General features: G+C 35.2%; 4 protein-coding genes across 5 annotated transcripts; 2 read left to right on the top strand and 2 right to left on the bottom strand.

The window, feature by feature from the left end:
* Positions 1-1,503: 1,503 nt before the first annotated feature.
* Positions 1,504-9,329, top strand: LOC117920889 (pentatricopeptide repeat-containing protein At2g41720). The gene is made up of 10 exons (XM_034838567.1): positions 1,504-2,041; positions 2,119-2,291; positions 4,314-4,419; positions 5,443-6,552; positions 6,646-6,751; positions 6,838-7,042; positions 7,270-7,402; positions 7,575-7,679; positions 8,646-8,766; positions 8,930-9,329. Exons 1-10 carry the CDS (start codon positions 1,640-1,642, stop codon positions 9,025-9,027), a joined length of 2,559 nt encoding a protein of 852 aa, XP_034694458.1. The 5' UTR covers positions 1,504-1,639; the 3' UTR covers positions 9,028-9,329.
* A 541-nt stretch (positions 9,330-9,870) lies between these two features.
* Positions 9,871-15,939, top strand: LOC117920312 (AP2-like ethylene-responsive transcription factor At2g41710). Of its 2 annotated transcripts, XR_004652229.1 has the most exons (10): positions 9,871-10,656; positions 11,538-11,620; positions 11,752-11,760; positions 11,858-11,946; positions 12,433-12,506; positions 12,583-12,633; positions 13,131-13,195; positions 13,357-13,991; positions 14,474-14,629; positions 15,011-15,939. XR_004652229.1 is itself a non-coding variant. In XM_034837753.1 (9 exons), the coding sequence occupies exons 1-9, from the start codon at positions 10,430-10,432 to the stop codon at positions 14,528-14,530; spliced, it is 1,290 nt and encodes a 429-aa protein (XP_034693644.1). In that variant the 5' UTR covers positions 9,871-10,429; the 3' UTR covers positions 14,531-14,980. The 2 variants fall into 2 exon arrangements, 1 of the variants encoding a protein (XP_034693644.1); XM_034837753.1 differs by lacking the exon at positions 15,011-15,939 and having other exon boundaries at positions 14,474-14,980.
* On the bottom strand, positions 15,283-16,111 carry LOC117920700 (L-type lectin-domain containing receptor kinase IX.1-like). The gene is made up of 2 exons (XM_034838292.1): positions 15,709-16,111; positions 15,283-15,590 (listed from the first exon to the last, which is right to left on the bottom strand). The coding sequence occupies exons 1-2, from the start codon at positions 16,109-16,111 to the stop codon at positions 15,283-15,285; spliced, it is 711 nt and encodes a 236-aa protein (XP_034694183.1).
* Positions 16,112-17,421: 1,310 nt separating this feature from the next.
* LOC117920311 (cytoplasmic tRNA 2-thiolation protein 2) lies at positions 17,422-21,174 on the bottom strand. Its single transcript, XM_034837752.1, has 7 exons — positions 20,639-21,174; positions 20,165-20,504; positions 19,985-20,071; positions 19,532-19,653; positions 19,278-19,356; positions 18,643-19,040; positions 17,422-18,074 (listed from the first exon to the last, which is right to left on the bottom strand). Exons 1-7 carry the CDS (start codon positions 20,968-20,970, stop codon positions 18,026-18,028), a joined length of 1,407 nt encoding a protein of 468 aa, XP_034693643.1. The 5' UTR covers positions 20,971-21,174; the 3' UTR covers positions 17,422-18,025.
* Positions 21,175-21,841: the final 667 nt, after the last annotated feature.

Below are 21,841 nucleotides of genomic sequence, written 5' to 3'. Positions count from 1 at the left end.
TTTTTATATTTTTTATAGGACAACCAAACATGAGAAAATCATTTTCCTTAGCGTTTTTTTTCTTTCCTTTGTACTTTTCGGAAACCAAACATAGCCTAGGGATTCATCTGGGGCAAATTTTTTGATCCGCCTCCTGATGATGTTTCTCAACACATTATTGTATTGTGCCATTTGTCTTTCCCCTGGATAAGGCATGTCTTCCAAAACTATACGTCTATTTGAATGTAGTTGAATTATACAAATGTGGTTGAATTATACAAATGTGGTTAATTGTTCATTTCAGTGCTATTTGCTTTTCAATGAAGAATTTGCTTTGAAATGGTTGTGCTTTCGGAAGGATGTTTTTTGTGTACGCATTTTATCATTATAGAATATTTGGTTTGTGACTTAATTTTTAGAAGTTTGTTCATATGACCATGTTCTTCCCTAAGAGAATGGAGTTTATTCTCCATGGAACTTCAATTCCTGAAATGCTCATGAAGAAAAAGTTCATAATGTTAACTCACTATGAGTCACCTTCTATGAAAATCAGATTCGTGCTCTTCTAGGGGAGCATGTTCAATTTTCTTGCTCTTCATAGGTGGGTGCGGTTCGAGGTTAGGTTATGTACTATTAAGTCCTAAATACCACCTAATATAATTACTTGGGCTTTTGAAGCACTTACACAATCACAAGGTGTCTCGTTCTCCCACATCATTTAAGGGCCTATATGAGTCCAACAATCTCAATGTTTCCTATTTTAATATCTTATCCAATTTGAATACGCTAGTATGAAATGCAGACGCAATTGGGTTTGGGCCTTCGGTAAGAAAACTTCTTATTTTTTAAGAATGAACACATGAATTATGCCATGATTCAAAACAAAGAAGAGGATTAGAAAATACAAAAGATATCCAACAAAGAAATTTAAAGAGAAGGAACCAAAAACTTGTTAGTTCATAATAAGCTTAAAACCGACCATGTAGGCGGTATAAAATAAAAAACATAAAACCGACCATGTAGGCGGTACAAAATAAAAAACATAAAACCGACCATGTAGGCGGTACAAAATAAAAAACATAAAATTAAAATCAAAGCGTAATTAAAAACCATCCATATAGGAGGTAATCAAAACATATTTATATTATACATAAGGAGAAAATCTTACAATGGACAAGGGTAGGAAAGCTTGAAGAAAGCTTGAAGGCTTGAAGGGATTACATGATGAGAGAGAAAGAAGAGAGAAGGGAGAGCATAATATATATATATATATATTTATAATAACATCACTTTTACCAAAAATTCATATAAATGGTGGGTCGATTTGGTCAAAGAGATGTAAAAACGGCGAGGCATGGGTTTTTGATTGAAAGGGTGGAAAAATCCAAATTGAATGACATTATATTTTGAATATAAAATATAAATGGGATTTTTAATTCCTATATCAGGTAAAACATTTTTGGATAAGAAATTTAAGAGTAAAATTATCAAAACAAGATATATGCAATTTTAACTTATTTTTCCAAATATGGTATTATCCCTTCAATTTAATGTTTTATTTTGAAAACGCCAAAGAGAACCTCCCTCTGTTTTTTTAAAACAAATTTTTAGTACCTATCTTGTAAGGTTCATCCCTTCAGGGTCTGTGTTGCATCTTTCCATGTCGTCCACACCCAACCCATCCCCAATTATCTTCGATTTCCCCCGCTCAACTCACTCGCCTCACCCCAAATCCTCAAACCCCACCTTCACCACCAGCAAAACCCTAATTTCATGCAAGGAATCCAAGAGCAAAGGAGCTTTGGAAGAGAAGAAGAAGGTGGTGTTCGTCGACTACGACAACGGCAAGCACCAGGTCTCCACCCATGTCTCTGGACTCCGAAAAGCCGACATTCCCAAACACTACAGATTGCGGGTCGAAGCCGATAGGTTTCAGAAGGATTGGAGCGTTTCTGAGGTGGTTGAAAGGCTTTTGAAGCTCAACCACTGGGACGATGTAGAGGGTCTCTTGAATCGCTGGGTGGGCCGCTTCTCCAGGAAAAATTTCCCCCTTCTTATTAGGGTAAGAAATGGAGCAAATTGGATTCAGTTTGAATTGAAGTGAAACCAATGTAATGTTCTTGCTTTCGTTTGTCGTAGGAGATAACCCAAATAGGTTCGCTTGAACATAGCGTTCAAGTGTTCCGGTGGATGAAGAATCAAAAGAACTACTGCGCTCGGAATGATATTTACAATATGATGATCAGGCTCCATGCTAGACATAATATAGTCGATCAGGCACGCGGGTTGTTTTTCGAGATGCAAAAGTGGAGGTATGCTTGTTACAGTTTGGATCTTGCATCCCGTTTATATTCTCTTTACTGGTTATTCAATTGATAATTCTGGGTTAGATGAAAAAAAAAAGAAGAAGAAGAAGAAAAAAACACTTGGAGATTGTCCCATCACTTACACTTGGGGTGTGTTTGGTATGCGGGGATGAGGAATTGGAATGGATATTTTGTTTCCATTCGAATTCCCTTTAATTTCAATTCTTGGGTTGTGCATCTTCAATTCTTGGGTTTAGATGCACAGAAGGAAGGTTGGAATGATAATTCGATTTTACTTCAATGTGAAGTAAAATTGGGAATAAAAATAAAAAACAAAAAGAAATGAATTGTCAATAATATTGTACATATCATTTAAAATAATTTTTTGTTTTTATTTGTATTTTAAAAAATCTCTGATTGTACGTAATTTGAAATACTTTTTTATTTTCATTTAAAAAATGTCCTTGAGAGTTTTTTTTTTTTTTTTTTACCAAATAATAAAAACCTATTTGGGTGTGTGATTTAAAAATAAAATTGTTTTTAAAAATTCATACCACTATTTGATTATTGTTCTTTAAAATAATTTTAAAAAACAAAGTAAAATATAGAATTGTTATTTTGATCAGAGAAAATGAATTTTAAATTAAATGAAATTTTGTATTGAATTTATTAATAAGTTTAATAATTTTAAAAAATAATTTAAAACTCAAAAAATATGTATATAATGGCTATAAAAATAATAGATATAATTAATGCTTTAAATTCTTTAATAAATCTTGTAATTTTTAAGAATAATTTGAAATTCAAAAAACTGATTAATTAATTATAGATTAAATAAAATAATTTAGAGTGTCATGCTCATAATTGAGCAATAAATGTATACATATAATGAAAATTTTGGCTCATTTATACCTTAAAAATTTTAATTTTATTTGTTTTTAAATATATTTAAAATAGAATAATATTATCAATTATTAATTTTGAATAATTATTCTTTATTTTTAACAAAATAAATTAATTATGCTTTTATAAGATGTGAATATCCATATTTTTATAATATTTATAAAATCATATAAATATTAAATAGCAGTAGAAGTTATTAATTTTGAATTATTATTATTTATTTTTAACAAAATAAATCAATTAATATTAATATATATTTTATAATATTTATAAAAGTATAATTTATGATTTTATTATATTATTAATATTCATATTTTATTAAAATATTTATTTTTAATTTATTTGTAATTAAAAAATTGTTTTTATTTTTATATAAGATGTGAATTAATTTAGTTTACATTGTATAAATTGAATTTACAATTTGTGTTTTTACAAATCAAAATAAAAAGTTTTCTTTAAACTTGCATTAGGGAATCAAAATACCTCTTAATTGGGAAGAATTAAAATTCTACTTATAATTGGGCATAGTTTTAAAAGGCGCAAGACACACCTAAGACACAAAAGTTTCCTATAGTTTAGTGCAAGGCGCGTAAGGCGCAACACAAGGCGTACGCCTGAGTGAAGTGAAACCTGACCTAGCATGCATATCAATTTTATAAAATATGATCCAAAATCCAATCTAGTTAATAAAAAAAATTAAGATTTCAAACATTTAGAAGAAGCATTCAACAAAAAAAGTAACAAAAGTGTATAAATTTCAATATACAACTAGAAATTTTAAGAATACATGTGTTTAAAAATGAAAAGTAAAGTAGACAAGGCACGCCTCTTCAACAAGGCGCATGTTTTGGCAAGCAAGGCGCTATAGCTAGGCAGTGGTTGTGCCTTGAGCCTAGATGCACTTTAAGCGCGCCTTTTAAAACTATGCAAGTGAGATTTTATTTCTATTGGAATCACATTTGATTCAATTCAAATTATCCAAACATGGGATTGAAGGAGAAAAGAAATGAGATGCCCATTCCCACCCCTCATTCATGTGTACCAAACATGCCCTTGATGTAATATCAGTCTTAGATTTCTTTTCCTTTGATGGCTTCAATAGAGAAATCTCAATTTTTATGGTAGGTGCAAGCCTGATGCTGAAACTTACAATGCCCTCATCAATGCACATGGTCGAGCTGGCCAATGGCGATGGGCAATGAATATCATGGATGACATGCTCCGTGCAGCTGTGTGTATTCTCATTCTTCTTCCCTAATCAATCTTAATGGGTTTTATTGATGTGAGATTCCTTCTTTTCCTTTTTCATGATTGGAGCTGTCAATCTATATCATCTTTATCATTGATCATTGGTTTTTAATTTATTGTAGTGTCTATATTTATTGTTGGCCTCGTTAATTTTCTTCATCTTACATCATTTTCCTTGCGGCTGTTTTATTTTTATTTTTTCTTCAAATGAGATAATAATTTTCATTTATTAATTTAAATTTAAGTTTATAAAAATGTGTTCATGTTTACATATGACATGATCTAGAATTTGGTTTCAATTTCTCTAAAAGTTCAAATAGAGATTTGAAACTACCGAGTCATCTTTGACCACTCTTGCTTTTGTATCTCATTTGGAGTATACCAGGTTGTCAAAGGAAATTGGTTTGCAACTGGACTTTTGGGAAGGAAAATGCTCTTATATTTAGAATGAGAAGTTATTACTCTTTGAGACTTTGACCTGAAAGATGAAATTGTTGTTATGTGGAGTGATATCCTCTTGAGCAATTCTGTATCAGTTCAAAGGAATAAAGATGTTTTGGTCCTTTAGTTAGTAGGGTGTTTTGGACAAAATTGCATACTATCATATGCTAATTGCGATAGAGAAAAAAAAAAATCCTGAATGCAGCATCAGCTATTAAACCATATCCTATTTATAGTAACACTTTAAAAGTTTGAACCTTTCCCAATTGTATGGCGATGGAAGCCCTTACACTATCTAGAACCTTTTATTTTATCTGGTTTGATGCATGCTTGTCACTTATTTAGTCATTATGTGGTTCATGGATAGTAGTCATCAACTATACTCTGCTGTATTATTGTGTGCTAAAATCTTGAATAGTCTGTATGACTATGCAGAATATATATATATATATATTTAGATAATTGGATAATCTATTATTTATTAATTTCATGTTTGTTGTTGTCCTTAGTATCCATTGACATGAATTTTAGGAGATGTATCTGTAACTGTAACATATGGATGCAGATTCCTCCAAGTCGATCAACCTATAACAACTTGATCAATGCATGCGGATCTAGTGGAAATTGGAAAGAGGCTCTGAATGTCTGCAAGAAAATGACAGAAAATGGAGTTGGCCCGGATCTTGTGACTCACAATATTGTTTTATCTGCCTATAAAAGGGGGAATCAGTATTCAAAAGTGTTGTCCTATTTTGAACTAATGAAAGGAACAAACATCCGTCCGGACACAACTACCCTTAATATTGTGATATACTGCCTGGTCAAACTTGGACAGAATGGGAAGGCCATCGATATTTTCAATTCAATGAAGGAGAAAAGATCAGAATGCTACCCTGATGTTGTAACATTCACTACCATTATTCATCTGTATTCTGTTTGCGGCCAGATTGAAAATTGCCAAACAGCATTTAACACAATGCTTGCAGAAGGTCTAAAGCCTAATATTGTTTCATATAATGCTCTAATAGGTGCATATGCTTCACATGGGATGGATAAGGAGGCTTTGTCAGTTTTTAATGAGATAAAGAAAAATGGTTTCCGCCCCGATATTGTATCCTATACATCTTTGCTCAATGCTTATGGGAAATCAGGGAAACCAGAGAAGGCCATGAAAGTATTTGAGTTGATGAGGCGGAACCATTGCAAGCCAAATTTAGTAAGTTACAATGCACTGATTGATGCCTATGGATCTAAGGGTTTGTTAATGGAAGCTGTGGAAATCTTACATGAAATGGAAAGAAATGGGGTTCAACCAAACATTGTTTCAATATGCACCCTCTTGGCTGCCTGTGGCCGCTGTGGTCAGAAGGTAAAGATCAAGTCTGTACTTTCAGCGGCTGAGATGCGAGGCATCAAGTTAAACACAACTGCATATAATTCAGCAATTGGAAGCTATCTGAGTGTGGGGGAATATGATAAAGCCTTAAGTCTGTACAGAGCGATGAGAACAAAGAAAGTCAAACCTGATCCTGTTACTTACAATGTGTTAATAAGCGGTTGCTGTAAAATGTCGAAATATGGTGAGGCACTTGGGTTTCTTGATGAAATGATGGATTTGAAAATTCCTTTGTCCAAGGAGGTGTACTCATCTGTGATCTGTGCCTACAGCAAACAGGCAAGTGTTTTGGCAAGATCACTTCTTATTGTCTTCTTGTAACTTGAGGGAAATCTCATTTTTCTCTTCTTTTCTCTTGTTATGGCTTCTCAGGGCCAAGTCACAGAAGCAGAATCCATGTTCACCAAAATGAAGATGGCTGGTTGTCATCCTGATGTTATTACATATACTGCAATGATACATGCATATGATGTTGCAGGTAATTGTAATTTAAACTGCTGTGATCAGAGACAAAACTGAGAGATGTACCTTTGAGCTAAAGTCCTAACGATCTTTGTGTTGCAGAGAATTGGGAAAAAGCTTCTGCACTATTTTTAGAAATGGAAACAGATGATGTCCAGCCAGATTCTATTGCATGTTCGTCTCTGATGAGAGCTTTTAATAAAGGAGGCCAACCTGCCAAAGTACTTGTTTTGGCAGAGTTTATGAGAGAGAAAAAGATCCCTTTTAACAATTCAAGTTTCTTTGAGATGGTTTCAGCCTGTAGCTTGTAAGTCATATGTGCCTTTTCTCTTCTACCTTTTTTTCTTTGCTTTGTATTTCTCTCTCCATCCTTTTTTCAGGGTGAGAGTGCCTTCTGTGTGCTTGCAATATCCATTTTGACTTTGCTTTAATGAGCATGCTTTTTCTGGCATGATAAATGTTCTACTTATTTCATTAGTTCTATAATTCAAAATTTTTGTCATCCGGAAACTAACAATTGAATTTTGGTCAAAGATTGAGAGAATGGAGGGAAATAATTGGTTTGATCAAATTAATGGAGCCTTCAATCTCTGTCGTGTCGATCGGGCTTCTAAATCAGCTTCTGCATTTTCTTGGAAAAAGTGGGAAGATTGAGACTATGATGAAGGTACTTTGAATTTCTCTTGTATTTATGTGATGATATTTCACATTGCAGAAGTTGACATATGGGATTAGAAAATTTTGATTGTTAATATTTAAAATACAATTTGATTTTATTTAAAATATAATTTTATGTTTCAATACTATAGCACATTCTTCCCTTCTCTTGTTGCATGCAGTTGTTCTACAAGATAGTGGCATCAGGAGCTGAAATTAACTTCTATACTTACTCGATTTTATTGAAGAATCTCTTGGCTGCTGGAAATTGGAGGAAATACATTGAGGTAACCATCTACTAGACCTTCCTGCATGTAGCCCTGGTTGTTTGACTAATGGTATGGATTCCATTGCTTCTTTGTTGCATGCTTGACACTGGTGGCAAATATTTGAATATGTAAAACTATCTATTCTGGAACTTTAAAATATATGGTTGTTTTTGGAAAAAGATTGAGGCCCTGTTTGGCAACTGTTTTTTTAAAACAATTTTCTATATTCTAGAATAAAAAAAAATAAAGAAAAACATGTTTGACAATTAGAAAACAAAAACAATTTTCTGTTTTTAAGAACAAAAAAACGATGTTTTCTATTAACATATTTTAGTCATTTTCAATTGTTTTCACTTGTTTTCAAATGATTGTTTTAAAAAATAATTGTACAAATATGGTGAATGATTGAAAATAAAGCACCATGACAAAAGTTATTTTTAAAAAATAGTTAAGAACATAGAAAACAGGTGAAGAACATTTCAAGTTCTTAAACAAACTTTTGTTTTACAAAAATCATAGAACAATTTTAAAAAATAGTTCTCAAAAAATATTTTTCAGAATTGTTTTAAGGACACTTCCCAAACAGAGCCTTAATTACTTCTATAAAGAAAGTTTTGCCCAAAAGTTGTCGAATTGTAAAATTGTCTCTTTGAAGCAAGGTTCTATGGTTCAGAATTAGATCAATAACAAGACAATACAGAAGTTGATCTTGCTCACCTCCATATATATTGTTGGAATAAACTTAAATATCACCATTTTATGTTATGGGAGGATTCCATGTTTTCCTTCTTCATTATTAGAAAATGCTCCTTATCTAGCTGATTCACTTAAAAAACATTATAGGATATCCCACTTGCCACCCTTCAATTTCGTTTTCCTATGAAGAACTTCTGCAGCCACAACAGTCAATGCCAGCTTTCACTTCATTCCTTTTCTTTTAGATACTTGAAAGGCATGAAAGCATCGAGCAAAATTTTGATGTAGGTACTGCAATGGATGGAGGATGCAGGTCTTCAACCTTCAGTTGGAATGTATCGCAGTATCTCCTCCTTTGCACAAAATCGCAGTGGGGCTGAATATGCTGCTGTCATACAAGAAAGAATTGGTATGCCAGATAATTCCTCAAGCCAGGCTCTCCTGTTCTTTAGTTCTTTCTATCCTTAATCGTGTTCTGTTTTCCCATTTCATTCCATGGTTCCCCACCTCTTTAATTCATTCTGGGTCCTCAAAAATGAATCTCACACTGTTGGTTTCATAATATTCTACAGAATCCCTGAAGAGAAATTCCAGGAATCAAAATCCAACAAAAACGCTGAATGATTCTCTCCTTCCTGCCTCCTCATTGCTTGATGGAACCAAAGTATGAAGAGTCAACCATTTCTGAGGTGCATCACAGAAAAGATAGGAGCCTGGTAGTTGTGGAACTCTTTACCAGGAGATCAGACAGTGTATATACAGGTCGCCTTAACTGCTTCCAAATACATGGATGACAGAATGAAACTCTTCTCAAGTGATCTTCAGAGCTGAAGTCGGTCCTGAGAAACCAGCCCAAGATAGCATAGTTTTAGAATTTGTTTTGGGTACTTCGATTAAAGTTCAAAGCTTGTGGGATTTATAAACTTTGGCCTACATAGTCCATTTTTCAGGTTTGGAGTTGGACTTGTTTGACGACTTTCTCAAAAGTAGTTCTCAGAAAATCAATCTGGAGAATCATTCTTAAAAAACATTTTTCAATTATTTTGAGAAATAAAATTCTGTTTTTCCTTACTAAAAAAATGTTCTTAAAATAAAAACAAACAAACAAACAAACAGCTGTTTTCTTGGACAGTTCTGTATTTTATTTTTTTTTAACTAAGATTCTCAAAAAAATAAGTTCTGGATAATCATTCTTAAAAAAAAAAAAACATTTTTCAATTGTTTTGAGAAATAAAATTCTGTTTTTCCTTACTAAAAAAATATTTTAAATTTATTTCTAAAAAAAAATTAAATTTGTTTTTATTAAAAGCTAGATAAACTTGATTTTTTTAGGTTAAAAAACTGTTTTGTATTCTAGAAAATAAACAAACAACTGTTTTCTTGGACGGTTCTGTATATTTTATTTTTATTTAAAGAAACAAAGTGGACTCAAATATTCAAAGATTCGGTGAATTATGATGTGATGGTGTGTTGAAATTTGGCAAGTATTTTCCAAATTGTAGGACATTGTTATGAATCCATGGGCCATGGCCCATGTGTCATGATCATAAGTTTGAAATATGGTAAAAAGGAAGGTATGTTTGAACACTGACAGTAATTATTATTATCATGCCATAATGTAATGACCTGAGGCCAAACGACGTAGTTTTTGAAGTCGAAGCCATTGAAATGGCGTCCTTTCTTCGGGCAATCTAAAATCTCTAGGACATGTGTCGTGCGCCAACTGCCCCACGTGGTCTGGGACATTTGAAAATAGCTGAACCAAATTACATTGTTATCCCTCCAACTTAACCTAGCCGTTGGAGCTTTTTTCGCTCCCTTTTCAACCCAAATTCTGGCATTGTCATTTGGGGAATGACCGGGGGTATTTTAGTCATATTTGGTTCACAGGCTACTCTTCTTGCTCTCACTGTAGTTTTGCTCTGCGCTGAGTTAAAAAAATAACGCATAAAACCAAAACGAAACGGCTAAATCTCTTTCTATCTCTCTCTCGTCTTCTCTCTGTTTCTCTTCATTCTGTTTGTTCTGATTTTCTCTCTCTTAGGGTTAGGGTTTCTGGTTTGGTTTCAGCCATGGCTTCGTCTTCGTCTGAACCTGGTTTGAAACCTGAGAGTGGCGGTGGTAGTGGTAGTGGTGGAGGAGAAACTTCCGAGGCAGCAGTGGCGAGTGATCAACTCTTGCTGTACAGAGGATTGAAAAAAGCTAAAAAAGAGCGAGGGAGTACTGCCAAAGAGAGGATCAGCAAAATGCCTCCTTGTGCCGCCGGGAAACGCAGCTCTATTTATAGAGGAGTTACCAGGTAGGATTCATTATTATGCGCAATTTTACGTTCTGTTTGGTTTCTGAGGAAGTGTAGGAAGGGGAAACAGGAGAAAAGTAATTTTGAATTGAAAATGACAAACGGAAAGAGGAGAGTGACGACTCACTTTACCACTTGATTCTCTGTTTGGTTGCCGAGAAAATTTAGGAAAGAAAAAAGAAAGAAACGAAAATTAAGTTTTGAGTTCAAAATGTGAGACGACTTGCTCGATGAGTTCTGAAGGAGAAAAATAAAAGGTGCATGGGTTGACTTTATACTCTGTTCAGTTGCTGAGGGAACCAAAGAAAAGGGAAAGAATTTTGATAAATGCCTTAAAAAGATCACTAAACTTTTATTCAGTATGTCCAAATGTAGATTTTGTCCGGGGCTGTTATCTAGTGTAGCTATGTAACGGTAATCATATGGACTGACTGAGCTGGATCCATGTTTGTGTTTTAGTTGAATTTGTGGTTTTCTTTTCCATGGGGTTTATGTTAGGAAGTTAAGTTTATCATCACTCTTTTTTTTTTTTTTCTATAATCGATGAAAATGGTTTATTACAGAGATGATGTATGTAAGAGTGTTGTTTGTAGAATAGGTTAAGATTTTGTTTCTTTGATCACCTTGTCATTTATTTGAGACTTCGGCATCATGTAAACTCCAGTGGAAGTGCTGAGAGATCCAGCGGGGTATTTCTCATTTTTTTGTGACTGTTTGTTTTCAGCTTGTGCAATATTTTTCATTTTGCAATTGATTGTTTTAGTTTTCTTTGCTTTCAGTGAATATCTCTGCAACTGCTTATCTTGTAGGGCTGCCCTTGATTTTACGTTTCAAATCTCATTTAAGTTGCACACTGATGCATTGGTTTTATGAAATAAAAGGCATAGATGGACTGGTCGTTATGAAGCCCATCTTTGGGATAAAAGTACCTGGAACCAAAATCAAAATAAGAAGGGAAAGCAAGGTATATTTTTGTGTTTTAGTTTTCATTTTGTACATAATAAGACTAAATATTGTGGGATTTGGGTTTTCTTGTGAGACCTGACACCTTTTTTTTTTTTTTGCACGGAAATTTGTTTGGTTCAATTTTGCCAGTTTACTTGGGTACGTTGACATCTTGGTCCTTACAATTTTTTTTTTGAATCCTTTAATGCTTGTGTTATTTCATGTTATTTTATTTCTCCATTGTTTAAAATTGTAGGTGCATATGATGACGAGGAGGCTGCAGCTAGAGCGTATGATCTTGCTGCTTTAAAATACTGGGGCCCAGGGACGCTCATTAATTTTCCGGTAAGATAATCAGATCCGATCTTTTCTCTTTGCAGGTGTATTAGAATCATACATGCTTTTTGCATCTATTCCTCTTTTACGGATAGAATATAGTTTTTACTATTGAATTGATGAACCATTAACAAAAGAAGTCCTTGTGTTTTTCACTGTTTCTGATATTTGATGAGCTCAGATTCACTCAACATATGGGTTTTGAAATATATCATTTAGTTTTCTCTATCGCCAGATATTTGAAGTGCAGACCGTATGCTGCTTTAAGTGTATATTTCAAATTAGATTTCCAAACATACTTCTTGTATTCTTTGGGGCACCCTGCTGGTGTTTCTTGTTTATAATATCCTCTTGCTTTACTCATGAAAAAAAATTAAATTAAATTTTCAAACAAAGAACTAAATAGTTTTTTATGGGAAGCCATCTTTCAGTTTTTTAGTTCTATCCTCGTAGATTTCTTGTGTATGTACTAATTTACAGTATGGCGAGGTGCAGGTTACAGATTATGCTAGAGATCTTGAAGAGATGCAAAATGTCTCAAGAGAAGAATACCTTGCATCTCTCCGAAGGTGTGTATGTACTTTGCAAATATGCATGCTGAACTGGAGCTGAATTGTTGTTGCTTATAATAGATGCTTGATGCAGAAAGAGCAGTGGTTTCTCAAGAGGAATATCTAAATATCGTGGGCTTGCCAGGTATGTTTTTATATGTTGTATGCTTTAACATATATGATATATATGACATGTGATTTGGAAGGAGGATTATATAAGTCATGCTTTTCTGAGTTATTGGTTTGAAAATATTTTAGTGCACTACGCTCAGATATGCTTTACCCTCTTCCATGGGGACAGAGTTCTAGACTCTTAATGAATCTTTTCTAAAATAAACTTTTTATTAACATTTTGAAAGTTCTTTAGCACACAAAGCTCAGATATTCTCCACTTTTTCATGTGCATAGGAGGTATATTCTTAATGAGCCTTTTTTAAAATGAATTTCATAGTAGATTGTGTATCATAAATTGTGGGAAATTTATAGTCTTTGCAACACTCTTCCTAGTTCCTATATATATAAATTCAATCATTCAAGCTGCAAGTTGTGATTGTTTTATTGTCTTTCACATAGTATTTGTATTTTGAAACTTATTAATTTTATTCTTCTGCTTTCTATTCTATATCCTGTGCTATCTCAAAGTAATCGGTGGGATCAACCATTTGGACGTATAGCCGGACAAGAATACTTCAATAACACGCACTATGGTAAGTCTACCTAAATTTGTGGTTGAGGAGGCCTTTTTTACTTATAACTTAGCTTTTGCCAACAAGTTGAAAGGCTTTATTGTTAGTACAAGTAATTTCTTCCGCCAGTTTTACTTCATGAATCAGTTGCCAACTATTTAATGCTTCTATCTCTTTAAAAGGTATGGGTGATGATGCAGCAGCGGAAAGTGAATTTTTTGGTGGTTTTTGCATGGAAAGAAAAATTGATCTAACAGGTTATATTAAGTGGTGGGGGCCCAACAAAACTCGCCAATCAGATTCCCACGCAAAATCATCAGAGGAAACAAAGCAAGGCAGTGGGGAAGATATTGGCAGTGAACTTAAAACATTGGAATGGGCAATCCAGCCTACTGAGCCATATCAGATGCCCCGTTTGGGCCTTCCCCATGAAGGGAAAAAGCAAAAAAGTTCCACTGTATCGGCCTTGAGCATTTTGTCACGGTCTGCTGCCTACAAGAGTTTGGAAGAGAAAGCATCCAAAAAGCAAGAAAATAACACTAATAATGACGAGAATGAGAATAAAAATAAAATCAACAAGATGGATCATGGAAAAGCAGTTGAGAAATCAACAAGCCATGATAGTGGAAGTGAGAGACTTGGAGTAGCATTAGGACTGGGTGGGGAATTCTCTATTCAAAGAAGTGTGTATCCATTGACTCCTTTGTTATCCGCACCACTTCTTACCAACTACAGTAGTGTTGATCCCTTGGCGGACCCTATTTTATGGACATCTCTTGTTCCTGCTCTGCCGACTGGACTTCCACGTACTGCTGAGGTTGGTATACTCTGCTGCTTTTTTTCCCCTCTTAAAATATAATCCATGAAAATGACAAGCAAATACATGTTGCAATTTTTTTTCCACCAAAACAATACATGGGAAACCCTTCATTTCCAATTGACTTCATTTTTATGAAATTTTATGACTAACACCAAATGATGTTTGGGATTTCCCTGTCTTCACCAAGTGAAAAAGAAACATGATAATGTCAATGCTAAGAACACAGAAGAACAGAATTAGTGGGCCAAATGGATTTGTGCTTATTTATATCCCTGTGTCTGATTATGATCCCATATGCATACTAAGTAATCATACCCACTGGAACATTTAAAAATCTTAAAAACAATGGACAACAAGCAGAATAGAATAACTCAAATCATCATGTTTTTATTTAAAACTATTGCAAGATATCCCCTTCAGCTACCACTAGTTACTCATCGGTAAGGCATAAGGCATAATTATAGTACATTCTAATGCAGGTTACAAAGACTGAGACCAGTTCAACTTATACCTTCTTTCATCAGGAGGAACAATGACAGTTCCACAATCTTCTACAATTTGGTGGAAAAGCAGACGTTTGCTTGAGTTCCATTTAGTGTTCTAGCGATGCAGTAGTTTGAAAAGAAGGTGGAAAGGTATGAACACCTCAGTTTGTCTTTAGACATCAGAAGCTTTCAGTTATTCTTCAATGCTTGTTTTACACAGGTTTTAGAGAAAATAGAAAGAAGAATACAGATGTATCTGTATATTTAGAAATTAGGGGTTTAATTTTTTATTTTTTTTTAGGTAATAAAAAGGAATAAAGATATTTGGTAGAGAAGCTGATATTTGCTTTAGTTCTGATCTGGTGGTATTAGTAAACATCTCAGTTTGTCTTAGACATGAAAAGCTTTCATTTGTGTCGCACACTCATACAATTCTATGTGTATATTGAGAACATGTAAAATACAAACCTTTTCGTATGTCCATTCATTAGCTAACAATTACATTTCTGATCTTGTATTAATGCATACCAGAAGACAAGATTAAACAGTAAAATGCAAGTATAAAGTCAAGTGCTGAATTTGGACAGGTATTATCAGAATGACTGATAGCTAGAGGACACCATCGGCCAATGTCAAGACTAGATGTAATAGAGGGTGGATTTGAAATTGCGAGTGGAGGCGTGCGTTACATTGTAGACATAACTAGGCATCTCATTTGGACAATCTGGTAATGGGGCTTTAAACTTGAGAACCTCAATAGCTTGTCTTGCTGAAGGCTTTTCCATGTTAATTGGGTGAGCACACTACAGTCCAACAATCAACAAACCTTCCATTTCGTGAGCATTGAAATCCATATTCAATCTCTCATCAGCTGCATCTAGAGTCTTTCCAGCTCCATGGAGCTCCCAAACCCAGGGCACTAGCCCTAGATGACTCTCCTCATCTTTATGTTTCCTTCTCCCACTAGCAATTTCCAAAGCCACAATTCCAAAGCTATATATGTCAGATTTTGTACTTGCCCTGCCTTCATGGTAATATTCAGGTGCTATGTAGCCAAATGCTCCCACTACCTTAATTGTTTGAGAGCTGAATCGAGGGTTTAGAAACTGAGCTGCCCCAAAATCACCAAGTTTAGCATTGAAATTCAAGTCCAAAATCACCAAGATCAATGTTCCCACTGCCTTAATTGTTTGAGAGCTAATCTAGAAACTGAGCTGATCCAAAATCACCAAGTTTAGCATTGAAATTCAAGTCCAACATTACATTAGCTGACTTGACATCCCGGTGGGGTATGCATTGCCCAGATTCTTCATGAAGATAAAGCAATGCAGAAGCCAAGCTGAGAACCACATTGTATCTGAGGTTCCACGAGAGGTGCATTCTGTTGTTCCCAAGGAGATACTTGTCTAGGTTACCATTAAACATGTAATCATAGACAAGAAGGAGTTCCCCTTGATCAATGCACCAACCGATCAATGATACCACATTCCTGCATTCCAACTGGCTCATGATCTTCAATTCCGCCATGAAAACTTCTTTAGCATGTTCATAGCTTGCCCAAATTCGCTTTATGCGACCTGAATCAGTTAAGAACCCTTTATAGACACGTCCAGTACCTCCTTGGCCCAGCATTGTTGAACTAGGAAAATTTTTGGCAGCTGCAGCTAATTCTTGATAAGAAAACTTCTTAGGCATAAACTATTTCAATGTCTTCAATTATATGCATGCTGCAGCAGTTGTTGACTGCTGTTTTTGTTCTCTTTTTTCATATCACCAGCCATCCTACACCAACTGCAGTGATCAAAAGAACGATACAAACTACTGTCCAGATAGTCTTTTTCCTGAACTTGAACAGTACACCCCTTGAGAATATTCCAAACCCGAATAAGACTCCCATAAAAATGCTTGATTCCAATTGGTATATACAGGTTGTTGGGTGAAAACTTCCCTGGATATGGTATCATGCTTTGTCGAATGGGATAAGCCTAACAACTTGTTCTTATAGGCTTGTAGAACATATCTTGGCCTTAAATGCAGGGTTAAGAAGAAGACGAGACACCTCCAACAAATTGAAATGTCCTGTGTCTTGTTGAAATAGAAGTTAATACTGAAGTTTGGGATCATCCTAACAAAGTTCAATACATGATCAAATGTTAATCCTGCCAATGTGTTCTCAATGATGGCACACTCTAGGGAAAACACAGACTATCTGCATTGACATGGTGAGAACCCCGCATCCCTACTGGCATACATGATTGAACTGATAGAGATGTTACTGAACTCTGGTTGGTTGTACATGCCTATCTCTTCATTTGTGTAGTTGGAAGAAATTACATCTATTGTGTAAAACAGCCCACCGAATTCAGTCTCGAAGTAGGATCTGCCTAGATCAGAGAAGAGGGAAGAGTTCTTAGCATAGGCAGGAGCAGCTTCACTGAGTTCATTGCCAGCCCCTGGATTGCTACAGATATAGGGGTAGAAGAAACAAGATAGAGAACCTGAAAATTAAAAAATGAGATTTTGTTGAGTTGTATACAAACATGGTTACGAACCTTTTCAAGAGGTGATACAATTGAAGGGGAGTTCTGCAGCAAGGTAGAAAGCAAGGAAGAGATGTGCATAAGATGTTACCAAACATGATGAGGATGAGATATATAGTTGGTGAGTGGAAGGGGTGGAGTTCTGCAGCAAGGTGGAAAGCAAGGAAGGTCGTTGGTGAGGATGAGATATATTGTTGGTAAGTGGGAAGGCCGTTGCTTAGTCTTAAGATCTTAATATGATATACCAAAATGAGAATATTTTATCATCCTTTTTTGATCAAAAGGAAGGAAGGGTGGAATGGCAATCTTCCATGTGTTAATCTAATCCTCGTAAAACAAACACAAAAGACGGGAGAGAAAAAACAGACGACACATCAGCAAACACAACACAAAGAGACGTTAGGAGAGGGGCAGTTGAAAAAGTCGGTGAGAGATTTTCATATGCTTTTAAGATATATGCTGTAAGATATGAAACTTTAGCGACGAAGTCTAGCTCATGTCACGGGTCTTGAACAGCTTCAAGCAGCAGCACAACAAACCAATCACACTCCGACACCTTGACATATCTCAACCTCCTTAATATACCCATTACACTGTGACACCCAAAAGCTTAAATACATGTAGGGAGTGTTATTTCAATCAGGTTGCGACAAAAGGTGAGGTTGTCGAATGGGGGATTCAGGGTTCAACACTATACAAACTCCAACAATTTTTCTTCCCTTTTTCATTGCATGCTCGAGGTAAGATAAAGGCAATGTTCATCTTGGTAACTCAGGAGAATTCCCAGCTTTCTATATCTGCAACACTTTCTATAAATCAAGAAACTCCTTATATCTGTCACATTAATAATTTGAAAAAAAAAAATCACAACATAATCTGCAAGAATGGAAGCCTCCAAATGCGACGTGTTTCTAACAGTTGTAGGTACAAGCATCACCATCTTTCGGAAGCTTCCACGTAGAAGAAAACCTACATCCGAAATGGGACAAGCCTTAGAGTTTTGAGTTCAGGTTCCATCTTCGCTATCGGATAGCAGGAAATCTTGTATTTGCTCCCTGAAAGCAATAAGGGAAGCTTCAAACTTTTTAAAAAATATACATGCAAAATTAACACACAACCGAGTAAAAAGAAAACAGATACTTGGATATTTCATCTACAAGACATTAGGAAAAAATGCAAAAACACAAACAAAAAAGCAAAAAACTCTAGGATTTGAGACTCCCTTCTGGAGCACAAGGCATTAATCACAAAAGATGCATGTTTCTGATCTGGACCCAAACCTCGACCTCTTGAGGGAAATCATCAGCAAATCCCTCATAATGATTGGATGATTTTGGAATACTTAGTATATTTTCAATAAAAAAATTCGTGTAAAAGAAATAAAATGAGGTCCATATCATCCATCATCCCTCTTCTTTCTCCAACAGGTGATATATCAAGGTTGAGACTTGAAAGGCATAAATTTCAGGAAAGTCCACTGCTTGCAATCCACGTTCAACCAAAATAATCCTAAGAGAGGTCCTACTACTCTCTGGTTTATCAGAACTTCCATCCTCTACTAAATTCTCACCTTTCCTGGATTGAATAATAAAGGTTGTGTTGATGTTAGATATAAATTATCACCTTAGCTGTCTCTGCATACTAAAGCTTCTGTCCTTCGCTTGAACAACAAACTGCTGGGGAAGAAGGGAATAAAAATGCTCCATAGACGCGGGTTCCTTGGGAAGTATCTGAAACTGGCAACTTGGGCAACAAGTAGCCCCAAAAATATCAGCATTTGTTTGATCACTCCCAAGACTGCTCAAATTTATATGATCAGATTTGCTGAGTGGGCTATTGCAGATAGGACAATATGACTCTGGGGGTACAGATTCATTAGGCTTGAGATTGAATTTCTTTTGACGCCGTCGGGATGCCAAATGGGCATTAGAGTCATCACTTTCTGGAATCTGATTGAAATGAAATGGAGTCAACTTTCCAGCTGTTCTTACTATCGTGCATTCTCGAGAAGGGTTCTCTTCCTGCCAAAAATGAAAAAGGAGTACCATAAGGAATTGATCACTAGGGACCTGTTCAGAATCTTTTCTAACTCAAGAAAATTGGATGCTGTTTATTGAACAGATCAATGTGTAATCTCCAAGTGAATTGCATGGCAGACTCTGATGGCTGTTAGAAGTCACTCTTCCTAAATTGGTTTCTAAGCCCAGCCTAAAATGATATAATTAAAAGGAAAAGAGTAATCCAAAGCCCCTTCCTACCTGCAAAAGTGTAACAAACGATGCAACCAAGCCATTGATGCCAGAATGAGGACTATTAAGCACCTCCATGGTCTTCAAACTGCCCTGCCAATATGATATCAGCCCCATCATATGGTAATAGATTTAATTTTACTACTTAACCACATTTATCATGAATGAATCCCTTTAACACTAACAAAAAAAAAAAAAAAAAAAACAGAACTCTAAATCAAGAAAAAAAAACCCATCAAACGGACAAGGAATGAATGACAAACCCATCAAGGCGACAAAGCATGTTCAGCTCTTGTGCAAGACAGTCCCGAAGTGGAAGCACTACAGGGATCTCCCACCTTGCATCAACATATTGTATATCTGCTGGTAAGGAGTAACCTTGGCCCTAAAAGCAAATGAAACACAAGCTTATGTCATTGAACATGTATTAGTTACAGCTTTTTATTTAAGATTTGATTGGAAAAACTGTCTCAGTTTTATCAAATATTGATACGGATCATCAGTCATGTATTACTTCCAGCTTTTCATTTAAGATTTGATTGGAGAAACCATACCACCTTTATAAAAAATAGATACAGGTCATGGGTAATAGGATGACTGCAGTGTTCCTTCAGAAGTTACCAAACAAAAAACAAAAAAAATATTCTAATAACAAGTTCATAATTCTTAAATCATTCAATTTAAGAACGCTATAAAATAATACACCGAAACCAAACCTTCACAGTTGCAGAAATCACATGGCAAGCAATCCTCGATGTGCATGATCCCAAAAGAAGTTTGGTATACCCATTTTCATAAGCATTCTGCAAAACAAATAGAGAATTCAGCATAATTAAATCTACTTTCCTTCCTCAATGCTTGCAATCAAATGAATAATAAAATAAGCAAAGCTGAACCTTTTGCAATGACAACATCCGCAGATGCTGCAAAAGATCTTCCTTCCCTGTTACGTCCTTAACAGCATTCAGCAACTCTTCCAATCTATCCCTTCCATTTGAAGAGTATACACTTTCAATGGGAACAACATGAAAGGCTTTTTCTGGAGGAGCTAAATTTGAAACAATCGATTTCATATCTTGAATTGCTTTGTCAAATTCATCGGAAGGAATCCGAGAAACTGCACTTTCATCGACAAAAGCAACGCCAACACCAAATACAGGCAATGATCTATCTCTACTTGCGTCAAAATTCTTCTGCGCTTTTTGCTGCATCTCATGTACAAATTGTAACGCCACCCTGGAAAAGAAAAGTATTTTTTGTTTTCTCTCAGAAAACAAATATAAACCCTAGAAAATGTATTGCAGCTGTCTCATTGGTACAACCGCTGCATGTATACTTGATGATGAACGAAGTTGAGAAGATAAAAAGACCTGGAAGAAGGACCGCCGGAGAAGGCGACAAGAACGTTATCCGTCGGGGAAATCATAGCGTTGGAGGTGACGGCGAGTTTGAACTTTCCGAATAGATTGCCGCGGAAGCAATCGAAGCAAAATCGGCCAATGTCCCCGTCGAACGAGACGGTGCCGGAGGAGGCGAGGGTCTCCTTCACCTTGCACTTGAGGCAGATATTATGGTGATTGGGAAGGTCGAGATTGCTGCCACTTGAAAGAGTCCCATTGGTTAACTTCTTCTTCTCCGTCACGACCGAGTCGTCGTCGTCCCGGAAGCAACCGGACTGACAATTTCCGGCGCCGCAGGCCATGGCGATCGCCTATCGACTTCGCACTTTTAGGGTTTCTTGGTTCCGGTCCAGTGAAGCGTGTAGGGTTTTGGCGTCGGTGCTATTTAGGACGTGTTTGGAAAGTCCGTTACCGTAACCGCCTCATGGACTATTCTTTTTCCTGAACCAGTTTAGGGTTTTCTCTGGGCACAACTTTGGAGTCGAACGGTTCAAGTGTAGCCACAGAAGGGAAGGAAACTGGAGAAAAATATAGTTGTTTATTTTAAGCTTTTAAACGAAAATAATTGCATATATAGTTTCAATTATAGTGTGAGAAATGAAGCGAATTTTGCTCTACTGGGACTCCACTAACATTTTTATTTCGTCTTTTATCTTTCTTCTATTATAAATTTAAAAATAAATAATTGACAATTATTGGATATATATTTAACTAAATCATTATTTACTAACTAATACTATTATTAGCATATCATTTTAATTTAATTTAGAGGCCATCATCTACATATTCTAAATTTAATAATTTAAATTAATAATTGTTCTGATGTTAGAGATTATTTTATTGAATGATAATAATTTATCTTCAAGCCTGAACTAGGATGTGACCTCCCAACGTATGTACTCTAATATTTGGAAGCACATTTGTATAAAACTTATATATTTTTTAATACTCCAGCTCTCATTAGGAAAAAAAATCGCTGCCATTCCCATCGTAGAATCCATGTTTATTTATTGATTTGTAAATTTTTGTAATTATATTGGGGTTTTTCTTCATTTCTATTTTTAACAAATTTGTATATATTATTTTGAAAAAAAAAAAAAAAGAATAGTTGATGTGATTTATGAAAAGTTATTTTTATTTTGTAGTCACTTTAGAAAGTGTTTTTCTAATATT

This window comes from Vitis riparia, chromosome 8, assembly GCF_004353265.1.
Source record: "Vitis riparia cultivar Riparia Gloire de Montpellier isolate 1030 chromosome 8, EGFV_Vit.rip_1.0, whole genome shotgun sequence".
Classification (NCBI taxonomy): Eukaryota; Viridiplantae; Streptophyta; class Magnoliopsida; order Vitales; family Vitaceae; genus Vitis; species Vitis riparia.
This window is presented reverse-complemented; position numbering and strand designations above follow the sequence as displayed.